This window comes from Xenopus laevis, chromosome 5L (assembly GCF_017654675.1).
Source record: "Xenopus laevis strain J_2021 chromosome 5L, Xenopus_laevis_v10.1, whole genome shotgun sequence".
Classification (NCBI taxonomy): Eukaryota; Metazoa; Chordata; class Amphibia; order Anura; family Pipidae; genus Xenopus; species Xenopus laevis.
Window position 1 is genome coordinate 109,683,454 of NC_054379.1, and position 26,619 is coordinate 109,710,072.

Genomic DNA, 26,619 nt, shown 5'->3' on the forward strand with positions numbered 1-26,619 from the left:
ATTCAGAAGTCAAGATCGTCAAATAGCCAGGCAGGGTTCAAAACAGGAATCAGAATCAGAATAACAAGTTAGCACAAAGCTCAGAAAGCACCAGGAACAACTCCTATAACAGGTAATGTGTGGAAAGTGATTTGGCTTTAAACATTTTCAAATTTCGCTCCACTGCGCGCTGACGTCACACCTCCTCCCACTAGACCACCAGGGTACCTAGTACGTTCTGGCAGAAATCAGTGCTGATCTCTGCATCAGCGGCTTTAGCCGCCTCTGCAGACATAGCAGTGCTGACAGGCCCCTGTGCTACAAGGCTGGGGGCTGTCATGTGAGTCCTGCGACAGGATTGTTGCAGGGCCGACCTAAAATCGCAGAAAGAAGCATCTGCTGCACCTACCCGTTTCCTCCGGCTTGCTTCTTCTTTCTCCTTCACTGGCGACGCCCATGCACTTTCTGACTGCAGTGACTCAGCATACACGCTGCTTCAAGACTTTACAGATTGTCCCTCCTGCTCCAGGAACAGTAAGTGGCCTTCATTTACACTCTACACACACTTGAATACATCTATATACATCTATACACATTTACACACTCATTTTAGTAAAGATTCTTTTTTTTTTGTAAAGTTATGTACACTTATTTGCACTTCATTTCACACTTATATACACACTTACACACTGTCACACCACTTTTAGAAGTGTATACATTTTTCACTATGATAACGTTAGTACATATCATTTTCCTAAGTTACAATGCTTAATGTAATTACCTGGAATGTAAATGGGCTTAATTCATGCATTAAGAGGAAAAAGATTTTGACAGAGTTAAAAAGATTAAAAGCAGATGAGTCAGGAGACTCATCTTACTGAAGGCGAATCTGAAAAATTGACGAGAGGATGGGTTGGAAACATAGTTTATTCTCCTGCCATTAAAAAGAAAGGTGGAGTAGTAATTTTATTTCATAAGTCCTTGAATATTCAGATACTTAATTCAGAAATCGATACGGATGGTAGATATGTAATTGCTGAGGTTCTTTTACAAAACAAAATATGGCACATGGGTTCTTTATATGCCCCCAATTCTGGTAAAGAGGAATTTTATGCTCAGATAATTCAGAAAATTGTATCTTATCCACAACATAGGTTTATCATTGGAGGTGATTTTAATGAATCTTATTTATGGCCTTTAGACAAAAGTGGTTTAGTCCGAAAATAACCATTAAGGAAATCTAAATTACTGTCAAATTTTGAAAACCAAACTAAATTAATAGATCTTTGGAGGATGCTACATCCGACAGAGAGGGATTTTACTTTGTTTTCTCATCCTCATGGGATAGGAACTCGAATTGATTATTTATTCTCGTCAATTGATATCTTTAATAAAACAAGATCTGCAAGTATTGGTAATATTAACTTGTCGGACCATGCCCCAGTCCTGATTGAAATATAGTTGTGCCCTGTCCCAAAATCGTATGTACCATGGTCTTATCCCACTTTTTTCAAAGATAAACCAGAATTTAATAACATGTTAAAAGAAAGATGGAATCTTTTTCTAAAAGATAATGCTGAACATCAAGACAATCTTCCATTGTTATGGGATTCGTGGAAAGCGGTTATTCGAGGAGAAATAACTTCTTATAAAATTCATTTTAGAAGGAAAATAGATAAAGAATTTCTCCTTCATACTGAAATACAAAAGAAAGCTTACTTGAATTTCATTATACATCCCTCAAAACAAAATAGTGAAAGATATAAAGAATCTTTAGAAAATCTGAAACATTGGACTAATTTGAGAGATCAAACTTCTATGATATATTATAAAGCTAAATGGAATAATTTGCATAATAAATCCAATCGATTTCTAGCTAACTTATTCAAAAATGGTAATAGACCACATAAGCCAATTCTTCTTAAAAATAGTTTAAGGGGCACATTTACTAAGGGTCGAATATCGAGGGTTAATTAACCCTCGATATTCGACCAGGAACTAAAATCGTTCGACTTCGTATATCGAAGTCGAACGATTTAGCGCTAATGCTTCGATCGAACGATCGAACGATCGAACGATCGAACGAATATCCTTCGATCCAAAAAACATAGGCAAGCCTATGGGGACCTTCCCCATAGGCTAACATTGAGTTCGGTAGCTTTTAGCTGCCGAACTAGGGGGTTGAAGTTTTTCTTAAAGAGACAGTACTTCGATTATCGAACGATCAAATAGTCGAACGATTTTTCGTTCGAATCGTTCGATTCGAAGTCGTAGTCGAAGGTCGAAGTAGCCCATTCGATGGTCGAAGTAGCCAAAAAAACACTTCGAAATTCGAAGTTTTTTTAATTCGAATCCTTCACTCGAGCTTTGTAAATGTGCCCCTAAATCAATTAACTAATTCTCCAAAGGAGATAGTGAATATTTTCAAAAATTATTTTGAATCTGTTTATTCCCCTTCACACACTAATATTAAAGATTGTTTGGATTTTCTTTCAAAGATTAACTTTCCAAAATTATCTAAGGTACAATTAGACTTACTAAACCAACCAATTAACACGCAAGAAGTGCTTTCCATCATAACTTCACTTAAGGACTTTAAATCAGGAGGTCCGGATGGATTAACATCTCCATTTTATAAGTCATTAAAAATGGAAATAACCCCTTTTTTAACCAACTTATATAACGAAATTTATTGTAAGGGGAAGTTTTTAAATTCTAGCTCTACTTCTCATATTACACTAATTCCAAAAGAGGGAAAGGATCCTTCTCTACCAGCTTCTTTTAGGCCAATTTCTTTAATTAATCTCAATTTTAAGATACTAACAAAGATAATAGCCGATAGGTTATCCCAGATATTACCCAACATTATTTCCCCTCAACAAAATGGCTTTGTAAAGAACAGAACAGGTGTTAAAAACATACGTACTCTATTGAATGTTATCTATAAAGCTAAGAAATCTACAACTCCGTGTTCTTTATTAAGCTTAGATGCTGAAAAAGCTTTTGATAATGTTTCATGGAAATATCTTTCGGAATGTTCTGATCCATTTGGTTTTGAGGGAAAATTTATTGATTTACTCAACTCCATTTATTCTAATCCTAAAGCAAAAATTGCTGTAGCTGGAGAACTTTCTGAAACTTTTGGTCTCTTCAGAGGTACTCGTCAATGTTGCCCTCTATCCCCTCTTTTATTTAATATCTCTATGGAGCCTCTGATCAGATTTTTAGATTCTTCCGATATTTTTAATGGATTGAACATTGATGGTAAACATATTAAATCTTTAGCATATGCTGATGATCTTCTTTTGATTGTTAGTAATCCTATTTTATCACTTAAAAATATCTTCACGTTTTTTGATAATTACAAAAATTTTTTAGGATATATTATTAACTCTAGTAAAACTGAGATTTTGAACATTTGTAGTGTGATTCCACGTCAATTACTTATAGATCTTCATCTTACATCACCTTCTGGTAAAATAAAATACCTTGGTATTTTTATCTCTACGGATCTTTGTAAATTATATTCTTTAAATTACACTCCTTTAATTCAGAATATGAATGTCCTTTGCAAAAAATGGATTAATAGTCCACTAAATTTAATGGGAAGAATGGCATTATTTAAAATGCTAATTTTTCCAAAGATTATATATCCCATCCTTAACTTACCCTTATTGTTAAAACAATCTGATATTCAAAAGTTAGACCGTATTTTGAGCAAATTTCTTTGGCAGGATAAAAAACCAAAAATTTCTTTAATGAGGTTGAGAAATTCGAAATTTTCAGGAGGACTTAATATTCCTAATTTTAGGAAATTTAATTTAGCATCAAATACTCGATACATTTTGGAATGGTTATCTGGTAAGGAGAAATTCACTAATCTTGATCTTGAATTATTCCTAGATTCCAAAGAACATATTACATCCTCTCTTCATAAAATCTGGTCTGACCAACATATTGATATTAAAAAAAAATCCTATCTATAGAGATACGGTTATTACATGGAAGATTTTGCTTAAACAGAATAACTTAAACTATAACATTTTGCCTTTTCTTTCCCCTTTTTTTTAAAAGGCTTTCCTAAAAAACAAAGTAATCAGTTTCCTTATAAATGGAGAAAATTTGGTATATCCCAAATTAGACATATTGTAGATCCAGATACAGGTAATCCTTTTCCTTGGGAAATAGTTAAAAGATTATATAACCTTTCAGAAAGAGACAGACTAATCTATTCACAAATTAGACAAGGGGTTTCATTAATTGGAAGCAGAACTATGTCGCAATTGAGAAATAATCAGTTCTACGATTCAATATTGCAATTATCGGATGACCCTAGTCTTAATAGTATTCCTTTGATATCATCGCATTTACTTAGTAAACTTTCCAAGGTTAAAGATCCATTTGTCAATTCATCAGCTAAATGGACTTCCTTTTTGGAAACTAGTGTAACATCTAAAGACCTTTTGAGATCCTTCCAAAATTTCAGGAAATATGTAAATTCTGAGGGTTGGAGAGATCAACATTATCGATTTACTCATCTTGGATATGGAATATTATTCCAGAACTCTATGGACTCTCAGAAGGTTTCCTATTGTCCTAAGTGTAGAGAGAAAAATGTTGATTTTTTTCATTATATATAGTCGTGCCCATTTATTAAACAGTTTTGGGAGTATGTTACCTGCTTTATTAAAAAGTCTATTAAGTCAGATATTGTATTAAATCCACATTTTGCTTTATTGGGTCTGAAGGACTCCTTTCTGGAGGCAAATAAAATTTCATTAACAAATTTTTCAACCGAAATATTTGACTATTGCTGGTTAATCCTGGCAGCTTCCCGGAAATCTATTTTCTTATGTTGGATTAGAGATGATTCCCCACAGTTGAAAGATGTATTTTCATATTTATACAATTTATGTATCCAAGAGGTCATTAGATACAGAGTTGATGAATTATCTCAGAGGAATAGGATTGAAAGTAGATGGTCTTTTTATATTGCAACTGTTGATGATGCTAAAAGAAAATTCATTCACAAACTTATGGGGAAAGATGAGAAAAACTAGTTATTTTATTTAAAGACTAAGCCCTTTCACAAAAATGCATTGTTTATCTTATCTAAATCTTTTTGATTGAGTCTTTAATTTTATTTTTGTAAAGCTTGAGCTATATGGAAAGTACAGGTCTATTTATATTTATATATTTATATTTGTATTTGTTTTAACTTTTTTGTTCCAATGTGTATGGTTGATATTGTACAAATTCTTTTTGAATTACATATACATGGTTCTGCATAGCCATACGCTTGTGATTATCAAAAAGCTATGTAAATTATTCATATTTTATTGCAAACTCAATAAAAAAATTGAAAAAAAAGAAGTGTGTACACAAAAAAACTCACAAAGGGGGCTTTCTTATTTTTTTACTTTTTCATTTTACTAATTTTTGTTTTTTTACCCCTAAAAACTGTTTGTTTTGGCAGCATGACTATTGGATCAGTCATTTTGTTATTTCGTTTATTTACACAATTTTTGTTGTTTTATTGCAATTTTATCCCTGCATTATTTTTCCTTATGTATCTTTAGTATACTTTTGCTGTTTGGTGCTTTGGTATAGAAAGATATATTTTACTTAGTTTGATCCGTCACCACATACTTTGGTAAATCTATGCATATTGGGCATCAAACTATTCATTAGATCTCTGGCCTCTATATTTAGGGTGATTTTTCTTTGTATGAGAAAATTTTTTAGGCGTTTTTCAGCAATGTTGTAAAAACCTCTATGTTTAGAAAAGATTTGCAGTTTGGTAGTTTGGTGTAGAAAGACGTCTTTATCTTTGTTGGATTTGTCAGAATGTGTACTTTCTAAAAATATATGGTTTTGGGGGGTCTTTGCTGTTAGGAGGGTCTTGAGGCACATAATAAGAAGTCAATGGTCTATGTTCACAGAAGGCGAATTGGCAGCGGAGAAAAATCATATGCAATATTTTTATTTGGGTTCCGAACATGCCAGCTGCCTTGGTATATCAATCAATATTGGGCAACAAAGTCAGTAGACCCTTGGCATCAATATTTATGGTGTTTTACAATTGTATGCAAGAAATTGGGTGAGATAAATGCGGCCAATTGCAATATTTTTAGGCGATTTTCAGAAATGTTAAAAACTTTGCTTTTATCGCCAAATTTAGGAAAGGCTTGCGACTTGGTACTTTGGAGTACAAAGACATGCATACCCAATTTGGATTCGTGGGAATGTTTACTTTCCGAAAATATATAGTTTTCTGAGGTGAACGTACTTTTTTCTACCTTTGCCCCACCCCCCCAAAACGATGTAAATATGTTGATTTTGCTGTGCCTGAAATGACAGACCATATGGGGGTCTTCCTTTTGGGGCCCCTATATGCCAAGCGCTTGTACACCTATACATATTGGACATCAAACTGTTCAGAGGACCCCAGGCTTTCATATTTGGGGGGATTTGTCTTGATACATAAAAGTATTTGGGAAATATGATGCTGCAGGCTGGATATTTTGAGGTGATTTTTGGAAATGTCAGCAAAATCACCAAATTTAGGAATGGTTTGCGGCTTGGTACTTTAAAGTACAAAGATGTGCATTAGGGATGTAGCGAACGTCGGAAAAAAAGTTCGCGAACATATTCGCGAACTTGCGCAAAAACGCGAGCGGTTCGCGAACGGTTTGCGAACCCCATAGACTTCAATGGGAAGGCGAACTTTAACATCTAGAAAAGACATTTCTGGCCAGAAAAATGATTTTAAAGTTGTTTAAAGGGTGCAACGACCTGGACAGTGGCATGCCAGAGGGGGATCAAGGGCAAAAATGTATCTGAAAAATCTGCCTGTGTGTGCTTGGAAGAGATAGTGTAGGGGGAGAGCTGTTAGTGATTTCAGGGACAGATGATAGTAAGTTTGCTGGCTAGTAATCTGCTTGATACTGCTCTGTATTGGAGGGACAGAAGTCTGCAGGGATTTGAGGGACATTTTAGCTTAGGTAGCTTTGCTGGCTAGTAATCTACTGTTCTCTTTAAACAACTGCCATACGTTGACCTTGTAGGCATTGTTTGCCCAGTTTTTTTGGACGCAGCCACTGAAGCACAGTTGCCATAAAAAATATGCCATATAAATGCTGAAAATAGTCATTTTTCGCCATACGTTGACCTTGTAGACATTGTTTGCCCAGTTTTTTTGGTTGCAGCCACTGAAGCACAGTTGCCAGAAAAAATATGCCATATAAATGCTGAAAATAGTCATTTTTTGCCATACGTTGACCTTGTAGGCATTGTTTGCCCAGTTTTTTTTGGTCGCAGCCACTGAAGCACAGTTGCCAGAAAAAATATGCCATATAAATGCTGAAAATAGTCATTTTTTGCCATATACGTTGAGTCAACGTATGGCAAAAAATGACTATTTTCAGCATTTATATGGCATATTTTTTCTGGCCTCTGTGCTTCAGTGGCTGCGGCCAAAAAAACTGGGCAAACAATGCCTACAAGGTCAACGTCGTTGACCTTGTAGGCATTGTTTGCCCAGTTTTTTTGGCCGCAGCCACTGAAGCACAGAGGCCAGAAAAAATATGCCATATAAATGCTGAAAATAGTCATTTTTTTGGTCGCAGCCACTGAAGCACAGTTGCCAGAAAAATTATGCCATATAAATGCTGAAAATATGCATTTTTTTGGTTGCAGCCACTGAAGCACAGAGGCCAGAAAAATTATGCCATATAAATGCTGAAAATATAATTTTTTTTGGTTGCAGCCACTGAAGCACAGAGGCCAGAAAAATTATGCCATATAAATGCAGAAAATATGCATTTTTTTGGTCGCAGCCACTGAAGCACAGTTGCCAGAAAAATTATGCCATATAAATGCTGAAAATATAAATTTTTTTGGTTGCAGCCACTGAAGCACAGAGGCCAGAAAAATTATGCCATATAAATGCTGAAAATATGCATTTTTTTGGTTGCAGCCACTGAAGCACAGAGGCCAGAAAAATTATGCCATATAAATGCTGAAAATATAAATTTTTTTGGTTGCAGCCACTGAAGCACAGAGGCCAGAAAAATTATGCCATATAAATGCAGAAAATATGCATTTTTTTGGTCGCAGCCACTGAAGCACAGTTGCCAGAAAAATTATGCCATATAAATGCTGAAAATATAAATTTTTTTGGTTGCAGCCACTGAAGCACAGAGGCCAGAAAAATTATGCCATATAAATGCTGAAAATATGCATTTTTTTGGTCGCAGCCACTGAAGCACAGTTGCCAGAAAAATTATGCCATATAAATGCTGAAAATATAAATTTTTTTGGTTGCAGCCACTGAAGCACAGAGGCCAGAAAAATTATGCCATATAAATGCTGAAAATATGCATTTTTTTGGTTGCAGCCACTGAAGCACAGAGGCCAGAAAAATTATGCCATATAAATGCAGAAAATATGCATTTTTTTGGACGCAGCCACTGAAGCACAGTTGCCAGAAAAAATATGCCATATAAATGCTGAAAATAGTCATTTTTTGCCATACGTTGACCTTGTAGACATTGTTTGCCCAGTTTTTTTGGTTGCAGCCACTGAAGCACAGAGGCCAGAAAAAAATTAAACCAGTAGGGTTTGCCCCTAGTTTGTAACGGTGGCGGAGGGAGGAGGAGGACGCTAAAGGACAGCTGTGTGTGGAGTCATGAGGCTTGAAGAGAAGGACAGCTGCATAGAAGTCAGAACAAGTCTTCCGGCGTGCAGTAACCCTCCGAGATCCACCCCTCATTCATTTTAATAAAGGTCAGGTAATCGACACTTTTGTGACCTAGGCGAGTTCTCTTCTCAGTTACAATCCCTCCTGCTGCACTGAAGGTCCTTTCTGAGAGCACACTTGAGGCTGGGCAAGACAAGAGGTTCATGGCAAATTGTGACAGCTCTGGCCACAGATCAAGCCTGCGCACCCAGTAGTCCAGGGGTTCATCGCTCCTCAGAGTGTCGATATCTGCAGTTAATGCCAGGTAGTCCGCTACCTGCCGGTCGAGGCGTTCTTTGAGGGTGGATCCAGAAGGGTTGTGGCGCTGCCTTGGACAGAAAAACATTTGCATGTCTGACGTTACAGACTGGCCAAAGGGCTTTGTCCTTGCAGGTGTGCTCGTGGCAGGATTACTGGCACCTCTGCCCCTGGAATGTTGATGAGTTCCTGAAGTGACATCACCCTTAAAAGCATTGTACAACATGTTTTGCAGGCTGGTTTGTAAATGCCGCATCTTTTCGGACTTGTGGTATGTTGGTAACATTTCTGACACTTTATGCTTGTACCGAGGGTCTAGTAGCGTTGCGACCCAGTACAGGTCCTTCTCCTTAAGCCTCTTGATACGGGGGTCCTTCAACAGGCATGACAGCATGAAAGACCCCATTCTCACAAGGTTGGATGCAGAGCTATCCATCTCCGCTTCCTCATTATCAAGGACTGCATCATCCACGGTCTCCTCCCCCAGCCACGTACAAGACCAGGGGTCCCCAAAAGGTCACCACTAGCCCCCTGGGAAGCCTGCTCCTGTTGGTCCTCCTCCTCCTCCTCCACAAAGCCACCTTCCTCCTCTGACTCCACTTCTGGCACCTCTCCCTGCGTTGCAGCAGGTGCCTGGGTTCGTTCTGGTGATTCCGACCAGAAATCGTGCGCTTCCAGCTCCTCGTCACGCTGGTCTACAGCCTCATCTGTCACTCGTCGCACGGCACGCTCCAGGAAGAAAGCGAAGGGTATTAGGTCGCTGATGGTGCCTTCGGTGCGACTGACCATATTTGTCACCTCTTCAAAAGGTCGCATGAGCCTGCAGGCATCGCGCATAAGCACCCAGTAACGGGGGAAAAAAATCCCCAGCTGTGCAGATCCAGTCCTACCACCCAGTTCAAAAAGGTACTCGTTGACGGCCCTTTGTTGTTGCAGCAGACGTTCCAACATAAGGAGCGTTGAATTCCAGCGAGTCTGGCTGTCAGAAATCAAACGCCTGACTGGCATGTTGTAGCGCTGCTGAATGTCAGCAAGGCGTGCCATGGCTGTGTAGGAACGTCTGAAATGGGCCGACACCTTTCTGGACTGGGTGAGAACGTCCTGGAATCCTGGGTACTTGGAGACAAAACGTTGGACTATTAAATTTAACACATGTGCCATGCAGGGCACATGTGTTAAATTGCCTAGTCTCAACGCTGCCAACAGATTGCTTCCATTGTCACACACCACTTTTCCGATCTGCAGTTGGTGTGGGGTCAGCCACCGATCGGCCTGTGACTGCAGAGATGACAGGAGTACAGATCCGGTATGGTTTTTGCTTTCCAGGCACGTCATCCCCAAGACAGCGTGACAACGGCGTACCTGGCACGTCGAATAGCCTAGGGGGAGCTGGGGGTGCACAGGTGTGGAGGAGGAGAAGGAGGACCCAGCAGCAGAGTAAGAAGAAGAAGAAGACGAGGTAGAGAGCGATGGAGGAGTAGAGGTGGTGGCAGAACCGCGTGCAATCCGTGGCGGTGACACCAACTCCACTGTTGTTGTTGAGCTACCCATTCCCTGCTTCCCAGCCATTACCAAGTTCACCCAGTGGGCAGTGTAGGTGACATACCTGCCCTGACCATGCTTGGAGGACCATGCGTCAGTAGTCATATGGACCTTTGGCCCAACACTAAGTGACAGAGATGCGGTAACTTGGCTCTGCACATGTTGGTACAGGTGTGGTATTCCCTTTTTAGAAAAAAAATTGCGGCTGGGTACCTTCCACTGCGGTGTCCCAATTGCTACAAATTTGCGGAAGGCCTCAGAGTCCACCAGCTGGTATGGTAAAAGCTGGCGGGCTAAGAGTGCAGACAAGCCAGCTGTCAGACGCCGGGCAAGGGGGTGACAGTCAGACATTGGCTTCTTACGCTCAAACATGGCCTTCACAGAAACTTGGCTGGTGGCAGATGACTGGGAATGGGAACAGGTGGTCAAGGTGGAAGGCGGAGTGGAGGGTGGTTCAGACGGGTCAAGGAGAGCAGAGGTAGAGCAGTAAGATGCTGGACCAGAAGGAGTGTGGCTTTTAGTTTGCCTGTTGCCTTTGAGGTGTTGCTCCCAAAGTGCTTTGTGCTTGCCGCTCATGTGCCTTCGCATAGAAGTTGTACCTATGTGGCTGTTGGGCTTACCAAGGCTCAGTTTCTGACTGCACTCATTGCAAATTACAATGCTTTTGTCAGAGGCACACACATTAAAAAAATCCCACACTGCTGACTTTTTGGAAGTGTGCGATCTGGCGGTAACAGTAGAAGTTGGCGGAGTTGGCGGTATTGGCGGCAATGGCGGGTGCGTTGGCCGGCTGAACACAGGTGCCGATACATGTTGTTGCCCTACTGATCCCTGCGGGCTGTCCTCCCTGCTTCTTCTAAGTCTTATTCTCCTACTGCCTCTCTGACTCTCCGTCTCTCCATCTGAACTACCCTCCTCTTGCTCTCTTCTACTAGGCACCCACAAAACATCAATCTCCTCATCATCATTCTCCTCAGATGCATCAATTTCTTCTGACACATCACAGAAGGAAGCAGCAGCGGGGACCTCCTCCTCATCACTCATTATGTCCATCTCTATCGTGTTCTCTGCCAGAATTAAATCTGGTGTAAGGTCCTCATCTCCTTCATCTTCTTCTGGCAATAATGGTTGCGCATTACTCAGTTCAAGAAACTCATTGGGAAAATAACTCCTCTGACCCCAGTGAAGAAGGGGCACCGGTGGTGGAGGAAGTGTTACGTGGGGTGGCCATAGCAGTGGAGGATGAGGAGGATGTTGTGGTAAAGTTAGAAACGGTAGAGGATGGGGTGTGCTGTGTAAGCCAGTCAACTACCTCTTCAGCATTTTGGGAGTTCAGGGTCATTGGCTTTTTAAAACTGGGCAATTTGCTAGGGCCACAGGATTGCATAGCAGCACGGCCCCTAGCACGGCCTCTGCGTGGCGGCCTGCCTTTGCCTGGCATTATTTTTAAAAAAACAACAACAACAACAAAAACTCAGTTGGTTTTTCTGGAAACGATAATACACACAGCTAGATGGCGGGTTGAAGAAAACAGTGTGCAAATAATGCCTACAAGTCAACGTATACACTACTACAGCGGTGATACGGATTACGTAAAATATATGAATGCTGCTTGAAAAAAAGTAACTCAAGTGTTTTTCTAGAGACGATAATATTATCAATATTTAGACAAAATGTGAACAAGGTCACACAGCTAGATGGCGGGTTGAGAAAACAGTGTGCAATAATGCACAAGGTCAACGTATACACTACTACAGCGTGGATACGATTACGTAAATTATTGGCTGCTTGAAAAAAGTAACTCAGTGGTTTTCTAGAGACGATAATATTAGCATATTAGACAAATGTGAACAAGGCCCACAGCTCGATGGGGGTTGAAGAAAACAGTGTGCAAATAATGCCTACAAGGTCAACTATACACTACTACAGCGGTGGATACGGATTACGTAAAATATATGAATGCTGCTGAAAAAAGTAACTCAGTGGTTTTTCTGGAGACGTAATATTAATATTTAGACAAATGTGAACAAGTCACACAGCTAGATGGCGGTTGAAGAAAACAGTGTGCAAATAATGCCTACAAGGTCAACGTATACACTACTACAGCGGTGGATACGGATTACGTAAAATATATGAATGCTGCTTGAAAAAAGTAACTCCGTGTTTTTTCTGGAGACGGTAATATTATGGATATTTAGACAGAATGTGAACAAGGTCACACAGCTACGATGGCGGGTTGAAGAAAACAGTGTGCAAATAATGCCTACAAGGTCAACGTATACACTACTACAGCGGTGGATACGGTACGTAAAATTATGATGCTGCTTGAAAAAAAGTACTCAAGGTTTCTGAGCGTAATATTATGATATTTAGACAGATGTGAAAAGTCACACAGCTAGATGGCGGGTGAAGAACAGTGTGCAATAATGCCTACAGCAACGTATACACTACTACAGCGTGGATACGGATTACGTAAAAATATAGCGCTTGAAAAAATACTCGTGTTTTTTCTGAGACGAATAGAATTAGACAAATGTGAACAAGGTCACACAGCTCGATGGCGGGTTGAAGAAAACAGTGTGCAAATAATGCCTACAAGGTCAACGTATACACTACTACAGCGGTGGATACGGATTACGTAAAATATATGAATGCTGCTTGAAAAAAGTAACTCCGGTGTTTTTTCTGGAGACGTAATATTATGGATATTTAGACAGAATGTGAACAAGGTCACACAGCTCGATGGCGGGTTGAAGAAAACACTGTGCAAATAATGCCTACAAGGTCAACGTATACACTACTACAGCGGTGGATACGGATTACGTAAAATATATGAAGCTGCTTGAAAAAAGTCACTCTGGTTTTTTCTGGAGACGGTAATATTATGGATATTTAGACAGAATGGAACAAGGTCACACAGCTAGATGGCGGGTTGAAGAAAACAGTGTGCAAATAATGCCTACAAGGCAACGTATACACTACTACAGCGGTGGATACGGATTACGTAAAATATTAAATGCTGCTTGAAAAAAAGACTCAGGTGGTTTTTCTGAAGACAGGAATATTATGATATTTAGACAAATTGAACAAGGTCCACACAGCTGATGGCGGGTTGAAGAAACATGTGCAAATAATGCCTACAAGGCAACGTATACACTACTACAGCGGTGGATACGGATTACGTAAAATATATAGAGCTGCTTGAAAAAAGTACTCCGGTGTTTTTCTGGAGACGGTATATTATGGATATTTAGAACAGAATGTGAACAAGGTCACAACAGCTAGATGGCGGGTTGAAGAAAACAGTGTGCAAATAATTGCCTACAAGGCCAACGTATACACTACTACAGCCGGTGGATACGGATTACGTAAAAATATTAAATGCTGCTTGAAAAAAGTGACTCCGGTGTTTTTTCTGGAGCGGTAATATTATGGATATTTAGACAGAATGGGAACAAGGTCACACAGCTCGATGGCGGGTTGAAGAAAACAGTGTGCAAATAATGCCTACAAGGCAACGTATAACTACAATGACGATACATATGAGCTGCTGAAGTACCGGAGTTTTCTGCGTAAAATGTCCCTCAAACCCCTGCAGACTTCTGTCCCTCCAATAACAGAGCAGTATCAAAACGATTACTAGCCAGCAAACTTTCAACTGTCCCTGAAATCACTAACAGGCAGCAGCTCTCTCCCTACACTATCTCTTCAGCACACACAGACAGAGTGAAAAAACGCTGCAGGGCTTCGGTTTTTATAGGGAAGGGGAGTGGTCCAGGGGAGAGCTTCCTGATTGGCTGCCATGTACCTGCTGGTCTGGGGTGAGAGGGCAAAAAAAAGCGCCAACAATGGCGAACCCAAAATGGCGAACGTCGCGCGACGTTCGCGAACTTCCGGCGAGCGCGAACACCCGATGTTCGCGCGAACAAGTTCGCCGGCGAACAGTTCGCGTCATCTCTAATGTGCATACCCAATTCGGATTTGTGGGAATGTGTACTTTCCGAAAATATATGGTTTTCCTGGGTGAACTTGCTTTTTTCTACCTTTGCCCCCCCCAAAACAATGTAAATGTGTTGATTTTGCAGCACCTGAAATGACAGACCATATGGGGGGTCTTCCTTTTGGGGCACCTATATGCCACGTGCTTGGTTACACCTATACATATTGGGCATCAAACTGTTCAGGGGACCCCAGGCTTTCATATTTGGGGTGATTTGTCTTGATACCTAAAAGTATGTGGGAAATACGATGCTGCAGGGTGGAAATTTTGAGGTGATTTTTGTAAATGTCACCAAAATCACTAAATTTAGGAAAGGTTTGCAGCTTGGTGCTTTGGAGTAGAAAGACATGCATACCCAATTTGGATTCAGGAGAATGTGAACTTTCCTAAAATATATGGTTTTCTGGGGTGAATATACATTTTTCTACCTTTGCCCCACCCCCCCAAAACGATGTAAATATGTTGATTTTGCTGTGCCTGAAATGACAGACCATATGGGGGTCTTCCTTTTGGGGCCCCTATATGCCAAGCGCTTGTACACCTATACATATTGGACATCAAACTGTTCAGAGGACCCCAGGCTTTCATATTTGGGGGGATTTGTCTTGATACATAAAAGTATTTGGGAAATATGATGCTGCAGGCTGGATATTTTGAGGTGATTTTTGGAAATGTCAGCAAAATCACCAAATTTAGTAATGGTTTGCGGCTTGGTTCTTTAGAGTACAAAGATGTGCATACCCAATTCGGATTTGTGGGAATGTGTACTTTCTGAAAATATATGGTTTTCCTGGGTGAACTTGCTTTTTTCCACATTTGCCCCCCCCAAAACAATGTAAATGTGTTGATTTTGCAGCACCTGAAATGACAGACCATATCGGGGGTCTTCCTTTTGGGGCACCTATATGCCACGTGCTTGGTTACACCTATACATATTGGGCATCAAACTGTTCAGGGGACCCCAGGCTTTCATATTTGGGGTGATTTGTCTTGATACCTAAAAGTATGTGGGAAATACGATGCTGCAGGGTGGAAATTTTGAGGTGATTTTTGTAAATGTCACCAAAATCACTAAATTTAGGAAAGGTTTGCAGCTTGGTGCTTTGGAGTAGAAAGACATGCATACCCAATTTGGATTCAGGAGAATGTGAACTTTCCTAAAATATATGGTTTTCTGGGGTGAATATACATTTTTCTTCCTTCGCCGCCCCCCAAACGATGTTAATGTGTTGATTTTGCTGTGCCTGAAATGACAGACCATATGGGGGTCTTCCTTTTGGGGCCCCTATATGCCAAGCGCTTGTACACCTATACATATTGGACATCAAACTGTTCAGAGGACCCCAGGCTTTCATATTTGGGGGGATTTGTCTTGATACATAAAAGTATTTGGGAAATATGATGCTGCAGGCTGGATATTTTGAGGTGATTTTTGGAAATGTCAGCAAAATCACCAAATTTAGGAATGGTTTGCGGCTTGGTACTTTAGAGTACAAAGATGTGCATACCCAATTCGGATTTGTGGGAATGTGTACTTTCCGAAAATATATGGTTTTCCTGGGTGAACTTGCTTTTTTCTACCTTTGCCCCCCCAAAACAATGTAAATGTGTTGATTTTGCAGCACCTAATGACAGACCATATGGGGGGTCTTCCTTTTGGGGCACCTATATGCCACGTTCTTGGTTACACCTATACATATTGGGCATCAAACTGTTCAGGGGACCCCAGGCTTTCATATTTGGGGTGATTTGTCTTGATACCTAAAAGTATGTGGGAAATACGATGCTGCAGGGTGGAAATTTTGAGGTGATTTTTGTAAATGTCACCAAAATCACTAAATTTAGGAAAGGTTTGCAGCTTGGTGCTTTGGAGTAGAAAGACATGCATACCCAATTTGGATTCAGGAGAATGTGAACTTTCCTAAAATATATGGTTTTCTGGGGTGAATATACATTTTTCTTCCTTTGCCGCCCCCCAAAACGATGTTAATGTGTTGATTTTGCAGCACCTGAAATGACAGACCATATGGGGGCTCTTAATTTGGAGAACCTATATGCCATGTGCTTGGGTACCCCTATACATATTGGGCATCAAACTGTTCAGGGGACCCCAGGCTTTCATATTTGGGGTGATTTATCTTGATACTCAATAGTATGCGGGACATACAATGCAGCAGGTTTTAAGTTTTGAGGTGATTTCTAGAAATGTCAACAAAATTGCCAAATTTAGGAAAGTTTTACCGCTTGGTGATTTGGAGTAGAAAGACGCATACCCAATTTGGATTCGGGGGAATGTGAACTTTTACGAAAATATATGGATTTGCTGGGGTGAACGTACTTTTTTCTACCTTTGCCGCCCCTCAAAATTATGTAAATGTGTTGATTTTGCAGCACCTGAAATGACAGACCATATGGGGGTCTTCCTTTTGGGGCCCCTATATGCCATGTGCTTGGGTACACCTATACATATTGGGCATCAAACTGTTCAGAGGACCCCAGGCTTTCATATTTGGGGTGATTTATCTTGATACTCAATAGTATGTGGGACATAGGATGCAGCAGGGTGGAAGTTTTGAAGTGATTTTGGAAATGTCACCAAAATTGCCAAATTTAGGAAACTTTTGCAGCTTGGTGCTTTGGAGTAGAAAGACATCCATACCCAATTTGGATTCAGGGGAATGTGTACTTTCCGAAAATATATGGTTTTCTGAGGTGAACGTACTTTTTTCTAACTTTGCCCCCTCCTAAACTATGTAAATGTTTTTATTTTGCAGTATCTGGCATTACAGAACTGATAGCTTAAATGGGGTGTCTACATTTTAGGGTCCCTATATACCACATGCTTGGGTACACCTATACATATTGGGCATCAAACTGTTCAGAGGACCCCAAGCTTTCATATTTGGGTTTATTTATCTTGATACTCAGTAGTATGTGGGACATATGATGCGGCAGGGTGGAAGTTTTGAGGTGATTTTTGAAAATGTCCCTAAAATTGCCAAACTTCGGAAACTTTTGTAGCTTGGTGCTTTGGAGTATAAAGACATGGATACCCAATTTAGATTCGGGGATTTTGTACTTTCCGAAAATATATGGTTTTCTGGGGTGAACGTACTTTTTTCTAATTTTGCCCCCCCCCCCCCAAACTATGTAAATGTGTTGATTTTGCAGTATCTGGCATTACAGAACTGATAGCTCAAATGGGGTGTCTAAATTTTAGGGCCCATATATACCACATGCTTGGGTACACCTATACATATTGGGCATCAAACTGTTCAATGGACCCCAGGCTTTCACAGGGTGTTTTACATTGATACCTAATGATGTGTGGGAGATATGATGCTGTAGAGTGGAAGCTTTGAGGTAATTTTTCAAAAAATTCAGACATTTCTATAAAACATTATAACTGTAGGAAACCATTGCCACTTGGTAGTTTGGAGTACTGTACATAGATATATTTACCCACAGAATCTGTTCTTTCTAATAATGGGTAGTTTTCTAGGGTAAACCTACTGTTAGTGGAATGTTTGGCCTTGAAATCAGAAGTATGTCGTTTGGGGAGCGGTGCTTTGGAAATTTTGTAATGTACTGCTTGTAGATATTGATCTATACAAGTGAAAAATCTTCATAAAAATATATATATTTGGTATTGCCGCATTCAGGAGACATAGACCATTCCAAATCGGCTGTGTTCTTGTACATAAAATAAATGATGTTTCTGATATATGTGATTGTTCTTTGTGGAACATGATTTTTTTCATTTTATTAGACACTTAGAAGCCTATATTTTTTACAGAAGTAGAATTACACCAAAATTCTTACATAGTTTGAAAGTTCAGGTTGTCCTGAAAAAAACAAAATATTGTTTTCCAGGGTAAACTAAAAGACCGCCCCACGAAAGGCCCTTAAAGTGAAAGAGTACAAAATGTCTAAAAACTGCTTGGCAGTAGATGTTTGCATCTAGGCCAAAACGGCTGGCAGGGAAAGGGTTAATAGGGATAAAAGATAAATATATAGGAAGGCCGGTATTTTTTTCCAGAAAAGGTGGCAACCCTAGCTGCAATCAGCAGCAGGAAGCAGCAAGCACAGGCAGGCGAGGGGTAAGCGTGTCTGGAACACCCAACAGCAGAGGTGGAGAAGGGGAGGTAGAGAAGGGGGGGGGGGGAGAGGATTTTGTATACCAGCTGCGCAGGCACTATAAGAAGCAAAGAGTGAGGAATTTGGAGGCACAAGCAATTTAGAAGGAGTCAGGTATACTATTGGCTGTGGGTGAAAGGGGGAGATCGGCAGAAAGGAGGGTGGGTGACAGCACAGGGATAGGGGAGCTGCATGAAGCCATTGCCGCTGGGAGCCTGTACTGGGACAGGGGAAGCCCTAACTTGCTCTTTAGTGTAATAGTTAGCTGCATGAAAGCAGAGTATCAGCCTCACTCACACTGAACAACACCCATCATCCCGTTGTGCTGGGGGGGGAGGGGGAGAGGATTTTGTATACCAGCTGCACAGGCACTATAAGAAGCAAAGAGTGAGGAATTTGGGGGCACAAGCAATTTAGAAGGAGTCAGGTATACTATTGGCTGTGGGTGAAAGGGGGAGATCGGTAGAAAGGAGGGTGGGTGACAGCACAGGGATAGGGGAGCTGCATGAAGCCATTGCCGCTGGGAGCCTGTACTGGGACAGGGGAAGCCCTAACTTGCTCTTTAGTGTAATAGTTAGCTGCATGAAAGCAGAGTATCAGCCTCACTCACACTGAACAACACCCATCATCCCGTTGTGCTGGGGGGGGAGGGGGAGAGGATTTTGTATACCAGCTGCACAGGCACTATAAGAAGCAAAGAGTGAGGAATTTGGGGGCACAAGCAATTTAGAAGGAGTCAGGTATACTATTGGCTGTGGGTGAAAGGGGGAGATCGGTAGAAAGGAGGGTGGGTGACAGCACAGGGATAGAGGAGCTGCATGAAGCCATTGCCGCTGGGAGCCTGTACTGGGACAGGGGAAGCCCTAACTTGCTCCTTAGTGTAATAGTTAGCTGCATGAAAGCAGAGTATCAGCCTCACTCACACTGAACAACACCCATCATCCTGTTGTGCTGGGAGGGGATGATGGGAGATGTGGTTCAGCAACAGCTAAAATGCCTGTGGTTGCTATTGTGCTATGAATTCTGTGGGTATTTATATATGAAAGTGCTATTGTGCCATTGTGCTAATTAATTAATTACATCCAAACCAGTATATATTATATAACTGACTTTCGCATTTAGCCAATGCAACATGTTAACTCTATATGAAAGGCAAAGTTCACCTGACTTTTTGAATCTTCGTTAAATATCATATCATAATGTTTTTATGTACGTAAAAAAAACACCTATCTTCCTCTTCATTTCATTTTCATTTTTCCCACTCCACTCAAAGCAGCAGCTGACTGCTGACAGTTGCACGTGGAAATTGCAGTTGTGCCATTGTGCTTTGAATTCTGGGGGTAGTTCTACATGAAATTTCAATTGTGCCATGTTAGTGCCATTGTGCCAGGTTAGTGTTAATGTGACCTGTTAATTGCTGTTAAACTGAAGGTGGCCATACACTTTCAGATTACCCCCGATATAGCCCTGCCGTTAGTGGCATATCAGGGGAAAAGATCTGCTCATTTTGTCAAACGAGCGGATCTTATAGTGTATGGCCACCTTAAGTTGTTGTATTGTTAATAAACATGGAAAAAAGCAAAATGATTTTAAATGAAAGTGGGCGTAACTAGAAAATATCGGTAGGCGTGATTTATATTTGTGGATGGGGCCAAAAATTAGCTGCGTGTGCCGCACATACCAACCCTCTGCTTTTTTAATCCCAATTCAAGCACTGAGTATGTATGTCTGTTATGTACCTATACGTATATCACTATAACGTTTAATTGTCTTTCAGTCCATTCAGCAACATGCTTCGACTAGCAATGGGCAACGACAGGTGGTGGAGTGATGAGTTTGATAATGAAATAGAAGAACTGGATACTACTGACGTGTGGACACTGAATGTGATTGAACATAGTTTGCCAAATGGTGGACTAAAGTATGAGCAAACCACATTTGGCAGGTACAGTAAATTCCATATGTCTTGACTCTATGATCCTGTACATTTTATAAATAAAATCTGTTATTATCCTTCCAGTCCACAATGTTCACATAAGATTAATTTTAACTGGGTGTGTTCTGGGACAGAAACATTATTAATACTGCAGTATGTTAAACTGCAATCTCTTACATGGAAATCTGTGAACGTGCCACATACTTACTTTAGTTAGGAGAGGAGAAAGATCAGTAGATGAACCCCTAAAATATCACTCTAGTACAGGGCTGTCCAACTGGCGGCCCGCGACCCCCCCTCATGTGGCCTCCACATCAAAGTCTGCTTGTTGTGTCTGCTTACCATATGTAAGATTTAAAAGGTATCACTACAGAGATTAACTGGCCCCTGCATAGTTTAAACCTCAAATTCACACTGTAATCCCCTGTATTGTTCACACCTGTGATCCTCCTGTATTGTTCACACTTGAGACACCTCTATTGTTTATATCCTAAAGCCTGTACTGTTCATACCTGAGACCCAGACTGAAACTGCCCACATTGTTCACCTGTTCACACTTTATACAAAATGCTAATGGGGTACTGTATTATACACAGGGGAGGAGGAGGCATATGGATTTAAGGGTATGTCTTAATATGACAACTTTTTTTCACATATAAGTGTAGACATAATGATCAAGTGATGCAGATAAAAGGACTCATTTACAAATGCAGCTGCATTTTGTGTCTGTGAAAAAATTGCTGATTTGTGCCATTATGCATACAGCACTTGTTGTGGAAGAAAATTGATGAGTGCAGTTCTGCTTAGAATTATTGTCATTAGGTGCATGCAAGTTGAAGGTTTATCATGATTATTTGATGCTTTAGACACACTGTAAGAATACCGTCCACTTGACACTTACCTTTATGACGGTAGCTTTATACTTAAAACTTAAAAAAAAAAAAATTATACCCAAAAAAGAAAAAAGAAAACATGATTCTAAGCAACTTTCTAATATAGGTTTGTTAAAAAATGTGCTTTTAAAGTTATTTGTGAAAACAATTGTTATTAAAGCAGCATTGGCCAAACTCCTGGTTGTTACTTTTTAAACAATATTGCAAAGACAGTTCTGTGACAGTTCTGAGAATAGAAAGGGACAAACACCACTGTTAATAGCAATATGTACACAAATAGAAACATTGTAATGAATGTAAGTTGCAGAGTTGCTTAGAATTATGTTTTCTTTTGTTAAGCAAAAATAATTTTTTGGGTTGTCATTCCCTTTAATATTAAATACATTGTCATTCTGATTACTAGGGTAGGGTGTGTCCCAAACTCTTGTTTGTGAAAATAAGCCCTGATAATACTGTTTTGTCTTTTAATTATCCCCAGCTTTGTGTGCTCAAACTGTAGATATCATTGGAGTTCGTTCGTTACCCACCTCAGGTTCTTTATAAAACTGGACCGAGCACGTAAACGTGGCATTGTGAACATGAGGATTTCTAGGCAGTCGTGTAAGAAATGCAATCTTGCTACAATGGAAAAACCTCACATTTCACATGCGAATTTGAAGATAATGATAAAGAATTTGGTCTTGAAGATTAACCGCAAATTCTATGAGCAAGAAGACTATGGGCGACGTTCAAGGTCAATTAACTATTATAGCGACCAAAATGGCCCTCATGACAAAGATCACTGTGAGATTTGCCAGGAAGATGCTCATCAGGAGAAGAAAGATGAACAAGGATCATTTTATCTGAGGGAGGATTGGGAACAAGGTACCTCACTTCATGAGAAGAAGACAAGTGAGCAAGGTGGCTCAACAGCTCTAGCTGTAGGTGTCGCTGCAGGTGTCGTTGTAGGGATTGGGGCTTTAGCATTAGCTTGTATGGCTTTTTCCAAACCTAAAGACTCCTCTAAAAAGTGATTTCATCCATTTGCATGGTCTGAGTTTAACAATTTTCTTAGCATTAGCCTTTCACTTCATTCTACCCTTTACTATAACTTTAGTGATTAATGCTTTATATAGATCATTGTGATTATTGCATCTAACAGTCTGCATACAATATATTCATTATACAGTATGTCTAACAAACACAGATTTCAAGGAAGAAATCACCTATACAGTATATTTTGATCAGAATAAACTTTTTGTCTGCATACAGTGTGTGGTGTTTGTTTTCCCAAAAAAAGTTGAACTTCTGAAAGTTATTCTCACTTTTTATGCTTTCATAGAGTAATTCATTTCAGGGTACCCAAATGGCAGCTTCTGTTCCCTTTATGGAAAACATAATCTAAATGTTTAATTAATCAACAGTGATGGGCCGAAAAATCTGTGAAATTCGAATTTTGATGCCCGCGTCAATTCGCAACAATTTCGATGCTCTTGCCAATTTTGACACCGACGTTAAAGTCAATGGATGTCCAATGTTGATGTACGACGGTTTTGTTGCGAGCGACTATTCCGACGCGCGTCCAGATTTTTTGGACACCGGCAAATCCCATACTATCTGGAAATACACGTGGCTGAATAACACGCTGGTAGAGAAAGATAAGACAGCTTAGCTGTAACAGAATAAATGGAAATACTAAACTATGGTATGAGCAGGATATAATGTACTTGTAGGAAACTATAAATGTATTACGGGGAAGACAAGCCAAAGCCTACACAAGAAAATACAGTAACATTGATCCACTTACTTTTATTCAAACCATTTCTGCCTACATATGTTCAACTACACCTCTCTCTTTCAGTAGGCCCCTGTCGACATAAAGCAAAGAAATATTGTTGGAAGGTGTGTAGTAGCTGTGCATGCAGCTGTAAGCAGAATCAAATAAATACAGCTTTTGCCTATTGTTTTAAAAGTGCCAGCCCCTAAAATATTTGCCTAATAAAAAAAAACATAATTCTAAGCAACTTTTATAATTATGAATGCATGTGATTTGCCCCTTAATCACAAATTTTTTTTTTTTAACTAAACAGGGAAACTGAAGCTACTTCATGTTTGGTCCTTGTGAGGTAGATTATTAGTATTTGGCTCTCTGGAAAACATTTAAAAAATAGAAAGAGGGACAAAAATATTTGCCGTACGTATCACGGCAAACATTTTTTGACCACAACCATTTTATGGCCACACCCCTAAAAGTTGTCGAGTTCCTATAGAAGTCAGTGGGAGCTGCTCTCATCCTATTGGACCGTTTTTCTTCAATTCAGACTTTTAAAGGTTTTTGGATTTTTTTTTTCACAAGGAATCGTCTGAAAAAAGTTTTAGAGGTTTTCGAAGTATTCCTAATTTAAGCGCATTGTTCAGCATAATTTTCCATTCCCACTTTTCTTATTTGAATTTTTTAATAAATCTCATTACATTCATTGTTTTAGAGCTTTTGAATTTAGTTGTGGTTCTAAAAAACCTCCAAAACCACTAAATTTCAACCTTTGTTATGATAAATAGGCTTCCACGTTTTACCTGCAACTTGCTTGCTTTCAAGGTTAAAACTGCCAAATGAAACAGTATAATTCTTGAATGAAATGAATCATATGAAAGTTGAGTATAGGACTGGCCAGACCAAGGATGATTTTGATGTAGTTGGCCAGCTTAAATATATTGCAGTGCAGAGGACTCTTGTATTTGTCAGTATGGATTTTGTGGTCACAGCCTCATTGCACCCCTGCTTAATGTTTTTAAAAATTAGTGGTGAGCACAACTTTCCCAAACACTACTTGTTTTGTTTAAAGGGAAGGTCATTTTATAGTAGCTTAAAACAGAGGACCTTTTGTCTTTGTCTGTATGAATTTGGTGGTCACAGCCTCATTGCAACCCGACCTAATGGTATAGCTGAGTTGTGTGCACAACTTTCCCACCCATACAGGTGACAATAGATGTGGCTACTTTAACTTTTCAATCCAAGTGTGCAAAAATATTACATTTTAATTGTTACGCTTTTAGTTTATTTTTTACTAGAGGCAATGTAAATTCGATTTAAATTCAAATTCTGCAACCAAATTGTTATGCAAATGTATTAGTCTTGGGTATTGTATGCGGTAAGTGAATCAGGCCACTGGGGTAAAGCACATCTCAATATTCAGTATTTTAGTAGGCTAGTGTAGGATCCATGCACGAGGGGCTGCAACAGGGCATGTAAACATATATTTTTGGCAAACTCTTTTAAGCATGCGTATTCATAGGGCTGAAACTGATCACTGGCACTATTTGACTGTGGCCATTACTGAGAATAGGGTTTCATTCAGAGCTGAACTTCTGAGAACACCATTAAAGTGAGGGCCTTGGCCAAATAGTTGTTACTCATGCAGGCCTATAGCTCGGCTGGACACAGGCCTCTGTGGAAACCCTGGAGCTGCTTCTTGATTAGGGGTTTGTCCATATATCCACTGTTCCCACAGCAGCCTGCATTAGTAGGCACAACTGCATTCAATTCAAAACAGGAGGCAGGAAGAAGGCAGAGACACAGAGTGCAACTCTACAGATGTGTAAAGAAGCGCATGTTGATGAAAGTGGAATATGTCATAAGTCATGCAACTGACTGTTGGCAAGTACAACTGAGGTGCAGTAAGTAAATAACCCCTTGTGGCTGGGAGCAAGTGCAACTGTCCTGAAGTCAGTGGTTCCAAGTAGTGTATCGCTGCACAACCCTCACCCCCTGTTGCATCACTAGCTTCTTACCCCCAATATAGTGCAACTCAATTCTTCACCTTTTTTCTAGGCCGGTCTCTAAATTCTCCAACTATTCCCTAGGTACATGCCTTCCCTGCCTACCCCTATTTCTGACCGTACCTGAAGTATTTTGATAAAAGACCTCATAATTGAACACTCAAGCAAAGTCATCACTTCAAATTGCACTACACTAAGCAAGTCCAAAAGGTAACTTTGTAACTTGTAAAGACAAAAATAAAATCCAATTTGTACTTTCTATACTGGAAAAGAAACCTATCTGCAATATATTTAATTTAAAAATGTGTACAGTTTTTATAAGAAACTGGATAGTATGAAGTAAATGTCCCCTTCATTTTACTTTCTCTGACTGCTCTGGTCCCCAGCTGCTCTGCAGGGAATGGCAGGGAAGCAACGTGCAGGGTTATTTTATGTTTTGCTTGCTTAACCTGGCTATCTAATCTCTATGTGAATCAACCCATGCACCTTCCTTCCCAGCCTAGCAGAATTTAGATAGCTCTGTTTGTTTCCCCAAAGAGCAGATGGAGACCGGGTAGAAATTCTTATCCACAGCAGTCAGAGCAAGTAAATGAAGGGGGTATTTCACTGCATATAATGAGGTTTTTTTCTAAAAAACAGTGTATTGGGGTATTCGTTTTTTTTTCAGTAACAAAAGTAAAAATAGAAAATTATTTTTTGCCTTTACGTCCCCTTTAACATAGTAGTTTTATCTTGGTTATTAAACAGGAAGATGCAAAAAGGGAGACACTGCACTTTATTATTCACAGTGGTAACTACATGCAGCTGTCTTCTTTACTTCTCTGGATACTCTGTTGTCTTAATTACGGCAATATACCTATTCTACACTATAGAATCTAGAGCGGGGTCCCCCAACCTTTTTACTCGTGAGTCACATGTAAAGAGCCATTTGGTAGCCTCTATGTGACTGCGCTGTTTGACAGTACATCTGGTTTTTATGCAACCAAAACTTTCCTCCAAGCCAGGAATTCTAAAATAAGCTCCTGCTTTGAAGCCACTGGGAACAACATCCAATAGGTTGGTGAGCAACATGATGCTTGTGAGCCATTGGTTGGGGATCACTGATCTTGAGTGTGTCCGGGGGCTAAATGGGATGCCATGTTCTACACAGGGTACATTTGCTAGTATGACAAGTATAATAACACACCTCCCAACTGTCCTACCTTCATCCTATATAATCCTCCTCCTCCTATATAATATAGTTCAAGTGTCTCTGCGTTCAGTCCCTGTGTCCGTGGGATTGCGCTACTGCGCATGTGCCCCACGGACCGTCTATTGCAGGGGTGCCCAGGATGCCTCAATCTCGCGTGATGAGATTTGTGACGTCGGGCTTGGCTGT

At 40.1% G+C, this 26,619-nt stretch overlaps 1 protein-coding gene across 3 annotated transcripts; it reads left to right on the forward strand.

The window, feature by feature from the left end:
• Positions 1-430: 430 nt before the first annotated feature.
• Positions 431-22,731, forward strand: rtp3a.3.L (receptor (chemosensory) transporter protein 3 gene A gene 3 [provisional] L homeolog). 3 transcript variants are annotated; one of them, XM_041563259.1, is made up of 3 exons: positions 431-513; positions 20,434-20,601; positions 21,964-22,731. In XM_041563259.1, the coding sequence occupies exons 2-3, from the start codon at positions 20,447-20,449 to the stop codon at positions 22,496-22,498; spliced, it is 690 nt and encodes a 229-aa protein (XP_041419193.1). In that variant the 5' UTR covers positions 431-513; positions 20,434-20,446; the 3' UTR covers positions 22,499-22,731. The 3 variants fall into 3 exon arrangements, with proteins under 3 accessions (XP_041419193.1, XP_018119080.1, XP_041419192.1); XM_018263591.2 differs by lacking the exon at positions 431-513 and adding an exon at positions 18,675-18,770; XM_041563258.1 differs by lacking the exon at positions 431-513 and adding an exon at positions 18,826-19,396.
• Positions 22,732-26,619: the final 3,888 nt, after the last annotated feature.